Source organism: Cryptomeria japonica, chromosome 4, assembly GCF_030272615.1.
Source record: "Cryptomeria japonica chromosome 4, Sugi_1.0, whole genome shotgun sequence".
Classification (NCBI taxonomy): Eukaryota; Viridiplantae; Streptophyta; class Pinopsida; order Cupressales; family Cupressaceae; genus Cryptomeria; species Cryptomeria japonica.
The window spans coordinates 724,279,161-724,285,160 of record NC_081408.1 but is presented as its reverse complement, the minus strand read 5'-3'; the positions used below and the strand labels follow the sequence as shown (position 1 = coordinate 724,285,160).

Below are 6,000 nucleotides of genomic sequence, written 5' to 3'. Positions count from 1 at the left end.
TTGCATAAAAAACAAAGATATCAAAAATTTTGTGGAGGGAAGACTTTATATCACTTGGCCTACTAGCTCTCGGTAGGATTTTGTACTTGTACTCTAGACAAGATTACAATGTTGTTGATGCCATAGTAGCATTACTTAAGATTGGCCAAAAACGATAATTGTAATTAAACCATTTGGGGTTTAATTAAGAAAAATTATAAAATAAAAAGAAAGACATTTCTATTATGCACATAAAAAAGATGATAATAAGACAAATGGTAAGAATTGAGACAAAATTAGCTTCTAATTCTATAGATACTTGAAACAAGTCCTCTCGATGAGGTAGGATTAGCATAACTTTTAAGGGAGCCTCAATCAACCCTTCTATAATGCACAACTCAAACATAGAGGGAAGAAACACTAATTCTTTGTTTGCAACTTGTACTCCACAAAGATCACAAATAATTTTGTAGAGTACAAAATGAAAGAACATCTAAATAATAGGCAAAAGAAGACCATTATAAATTATTTTTTATGCACTAACCTACAAAATCCATGTTTCTAGGTCTCCAAATTAGCAAACAATGGTGGATACTATTTCAATAGTATGTCATAGGTTGAAAGCCCCATCAAACAAGACATTGATGGTCAATATCTTCAATAGTGCAATACAGAATGTTCATGCATTGTGTAGTGGATAAATACAATGAACCATAGTGTCAGATAGGTGGAAGAATAGAGACTAAAACTCTCATCTACTTCTTGTGATACTAACACTTTTATTGAAATTTGTCGATGCATTAGATAGAATAACATCCATGATTGTACTATTCAAATTGACGAGGTTGTTACAAATGTAGGGCCAAAAACTGTGGTTTGATTTATTACAAACAATATAATTACTTGTGGTATTGTTGAAAAACTCCTAACCCTTAATCTCCATGCCCTTGTTGGGGGTCTAAACCTCCATAAAACAACAAATTAAAAAAGCTCAATGAGGTGTACATGGATATAGAGCCAAAAAATGTGGTTCAATTTATTATAGGCAATGCGATTGCTTGTGTTGCATTTGGAAAACTCCTAATCCTTAATCTAGCCCTAGTAGGCAAAATGTTCACACCATTACCATATTCGTTTACAATCACATGACGATATCGTATATAATGTGCTCATTCAAAGAAAATGAGGAACTAAATCGAAAAGATTTGCTAAGTACCTTTTTGCAAACTAAAAATGATTTAAATTGAATGTTCTTTCAAATGAATGGATGTAGTCTAGTTTGATCAGTGAGAATTATGTACATTTTTTTGCAAGTTTTTTGGATGGGGAGAAATTAGACTAGGTAGACTCCATAAACTTTTGACAATTTTTCTATATTATGGACATCCACACTAGAAGTGTTATCATCTTGAAACAATGTTTTTTAGCACAAAGGCAAGATTTTTGTGGTCAAGAAGCTAAAAATATTCAAAGGATGGCAATGCACAATATTTATTCACTTGTGAATATACTTAGTGTTTATGAACACATATACATTCCAATAAGTGTAACCATTTGTTGCAATAATAGACAATTAATGATTTTCTTTCACCCCAACCTCCGCTTGAAGCTAATGAAAGCTCGCATTAGAGTTTCCAAATACTTTCAATTTAATCCGTGTTTTTGTTTCGCTTTCAATTGCCAAATATAATTTCTATATGAAATATCAACTATTGTAGAGGAAGACCAACCAGCTAAGCTTGACAATATCAATCTAGATTCTGAGGTGATTACAAATGATTATGTCCTTGATGATGATGATCATGAACTCCTTGGGGAGTGCAATGGGGAGATTGATGTGATTAAATGATTCAAGAGGCTTCTTTCTTTGGAACAACTAGTGTAATTGACTACATCTAATTTTTTCGAACCTTGTGTTAAGTTTGTAAGTTGACTACATACAAAGTGGATTGTAATTAAAATTTTGAAAACTTATAACAACTAGTTATTAGTTATGCATCATGTAGTATATATTGTGCAATTGAATGTAATCAACAATAAGATTGTGGCGTCTTTACTATCCTTTCTTTGAGCTGGTTGGTTGTGAGGATGTGTGTCCTAATTTTCTATTGTTGATGTCTCTCTAGCGTTCCTTGTTGTTTGGTTGTGCTTAATGCCTATCTTTCTTACTTTTGTACAACGCTCAGGGCCCTTTCAAAATCCCTGCTTAATCAGAACAATAAGAACATAAAAAATGAGAATCTGTTTTCAACAATTCATAGGTTAAACTATATTTGGTCTGTATATCTCTATGGTATTAAAAAAGCCTTAAATATAAAAAACAACAGATTTTTCTTTTTTCTTTTTTACATTTTTTTTTTGAAATTCTATTTTTCCCAATTAAATCCCATTAAAAAAAAAATACAATTTAAGTCTCTTGGTTTGCCGAAGTATTCCCCAACTGATTTTTGGGGCTATGTATATTACTGTTTTCTGCTTATTTTTCTTGTTTAAATGCTCCCAACAGTTTTCTCAAAAAATACTTTAGATGTTGATGAAAGTAAAGAAAAGAACTTCATATACTTAAACAACAGGAACTACTTTGAGTGCCTACATATATGTGTGCTTGCAAACACATACTTTGAGTTCCTGCACTGATTTCTTCCATGTGAAGTAGCAAACCTCCTTCACATTCCAAAGATTATAAATTTCATTTTGTAGTCTGAATAAAAGACATTAAATAAGGACACAATATCTTACTGTTACAATAATGGCACTTTTGCCGGCAGGCAATAAGAGAAGTGGAGAATATAGAAATAAAAAAATAGTGCTTTCCTTTCACGTGTATACTTGCCAGTAGATCGAATAAATTTCCTCAAGGAGATAAATATCAAGTTCTCATACTCAGAAAATAATCTCCTACAGAAAGATGTAAATGTTCACCAAGGACGATATCAAGAGGTGTCTGGCCCTCGATGCATGCTACTTGGACCTGCAAATTTCATATTTATCAGATCCTGTTATTTTAAATGTGTAAGGAAAAATGATACCATTGAACTCTGGAAAAAAGTCTAAATGAACTTTCGACTGGTTGTTAGATCTGTGCCAGGGACCACACTTCCATCCCCTAACTACATTTTCTATCATAACAATTTAATGAACAAAGACCTATGTTATGGCGTTCAATATTGCAGACAAATGGTTTTCACTCATACCCTGAATAGGATAATCAGATCTAACTTTACAGGGCTGTTATATTTTTCATGGTACTAGTAAACATGAAAAATAGTTTTAAGAATTGCAGAAGCTTTAAGAAGATAAATTTCTCTTGATCAATTGAAACTAGTAAATTAGTTTGTTGCCACAAAAGAAAAATAACATTTCTGAAGAGATAGCAGCGAGGATATATGGGAAAACAACTCCCAGTTTGTTAAGTTTCGTTCTTGTTTAAAAAGTGTAAATGGAAAACTCAAGAGACAAAACGATTGTTCATCCAACTTGAAACCAATTAATTGAAGAACCGTTAAAGAATTACCATTGTGGTCTCAATTTGCATCTTTTTCCTGATTATTAAAGCCATTATCAATCGTTTCTGACAGGAAACTTTCCATTGAAGAAGCAATTGATCACAACCAAATATGTGCAGCCAATCTTGTCATAGTTTTTTTGAAATAATTGTGGGATAATGACAATAAAAGAAAACAATAGAACACTTCTAATTTACCTTACCTTCAGAATAACAGTTTTCCCTTCAGAGAGTTCCTAAATTTTTGAAAGGAATTAAAAAAGTTATTTCTACGTTTGGTGGTGGTGGTTATTTTAGATATTCTATGCATTTGAGAATCACAAATTGTTTTCTCTGACCAATAAAAACACTGATACCTTGCCCTGTGGATGTTTCCTTCGCATATTGTCAAGGTTTTACCATGTAAATCTGTGTATTGTGTGTTGTTCTGTTACTCCATTTCTTTTTATTTGTTATTTCTTTGCAACTAATGTGTGCTGCAATTTTTACATAACAACAGTATTAGGATTTGGTGTTAATTTTGTAGCATCAAATTGCAAAGGTTTCAAATACAAGGTTCATAATGCAGAAAATTTAATAGAGAGAATGACTTTGAGCCGTGGAAGCTCAAGGTGTGTGATTTGTTAGTGCAGCCAGGATTGTACAAGGCATTGGTAGAAAAGTCAAAGAAACTTGCAAATATGTCTGATGAGGACTAGGAAGATTTGGATAAGAGAACTCTTAGCACAATTCGGTTGTGTTTGGTGGATGAGGTTCTTTTCAATATTGTTGGAGAGAATAAAACACCAGACTTATGAAGCAGAATGGAGAGTTTTTATATGACAAAATCGTTGACAAACCAAAACTACTATTAGAGGCAATTGTATAGTTTGCGAATGAAGATATATAAATTGTGAATCATTTAAATGTTTTCAATACTCTTAATTGTTCATTGCACGAATCCTGGAATCACTTAGTCACTTCTATTAGGTTTAGCACAACTGACACCCTTCAATTTGATTTTGTTGTGAGAGCTTTGTTGTTTGAAGAAGTGTGAAGAAAGTCTAATACAAAAGTCTCCACACCAAAAGCATAGTGGCTAGAGGTTGATCCATAGAAAAAGGAGAGAATTCGAGAAGTACATCCAAATCTAGGTCAAAAGGCAAAAAGGGTAAGTAAAAATGTTTGTACTGAAATTTACCAAGACATCCCAAAAAAGATTGTTGGAACGAGACAAAAGAGAATGACGACTTCAAAAAAGGAAGCAAAACTAATAAAGACAAGTTCAGGTGTGGTTGGTGTTGTTTTATTTGGTGCTCCTAATCACAATTGTCCACATAGGAGTTGGTTTTCTACTTACCAACCTATGATGGTTGTGTTGTTCTTATGGGAAATAATGCTTCTTGTAAGATTGTTGGGATTGGGAGCATTAAAATTAAGATGTTTGATGGTGTTGTAAAGACATTAACAGAGGTAAGACATGTACCAAAAGTGAAAAAGTATTTAATTTCCTTGGGAGTTTTCGATTCTGGTGGTTATAAATTTTCTTGTTAAAGTGGAGTACTGAGGTGTCCAAGAGCATTTTAGTGGTCATGAAGGCTACAAAAGTTGGAAACTTTTACATGCTAGACAGGAGTATTGTAATAAATGAAGCAGTGTTGGTATCTAAGGAAGCAAATGAATCTACTCAATTCATAGCATCAACGATTGGATCATATGAGTGAGAAAGGGCTAAAGGTACTAGTAAACAATAAGTTAATTTCACATTTAAAATCTTTGAATTTGAATTTTTGCAAGCATTGTGTCTTTGGGAAACAATGTAAACAAAAGTTCAAATCAGGCAGTCATACAAGTAAAGGTGTTCTAGAATGTATCCATTCAGATGATTGGGGCCCATCCCTTATAGTTACTTTTAGAGGAGCATCATATTTGTGACATTTATAGATGATTACTCTAGAAAGGTATGAATCTATTTAATTGAAAGAAAGCTGATGTCTTTAGTGTAATTCAAGCAATTTAGAGTTTTCATTGAAAATCATTGAAGAGAGTATTGACAAATCAATCAAGTGTTCAAGAACAAATAATGAAGGTGAGTTCACATCTTTGGAGCTTGAAAATTATTGTATTGTAAGAAACATGGGATCAAAACACATAAAACCATAGCTTACATTCTTCAACAAAAGAATGCATGAAAAAAACTCTTCCAGAGAGAGCAAGGAGCATGCTCAGTAATGCCAAGTTGGAGCAAAAGTTGTAAACAAAAGTTGTTAATACAACATGTTATCTAGTAAATCGGTAACCATCAGTTGCAATAGATTATAAGATTCCCAAAGAGGCGTGGATAGGTCATTCATGTGATTATTCAAATTTTAAATTTTTTGGTTGTGATGCATATGCTCTTATTTTTAAAGATAAATGTTCGAAATAAGACCCCAAATCCAAGAAATATATTTTTGTTGGTTATGGTGATGGAGTTAAGGAATATAGATTGTGGGATCCTATTACCCACAAAATCATCATTAGCAGAGATGTATTTG

At 32.7% G+C, this 6,000-nt stretch overlaps 1 protein-coding gene across 3 annotated transcripts in view; it reads right to left on the bottom strand.

Annotated features, from left to right (window-relative positions):
- Positions 1 to 2,513: 2,513 nt before the first annotated feature.
- The window catches only part of LOC131027470 (isoleucine--tRNA ligase, cytoplasmic), a 150,382-nt gene continuing 146,895 nt past the window's right edge, over positions 2,514 to 6,000 (bottom strand). For all 3 annotated transcript variants that reach the window (XM_057957549.2, XM_057957551.2, XM_057957550.2), the window contains exon 28: positions 2,514 to 2,950. In XM_057957549.2, coding sequence (XP_057813532.1) covers positions 2,849 to 2,950 — 102 coding nt within the window. In that variant the 3' untranslated portion in view covers positions 2,514 to 2,848. The remainder of the gene's footprint in view (positions 2,951 to 6,000) is intronic.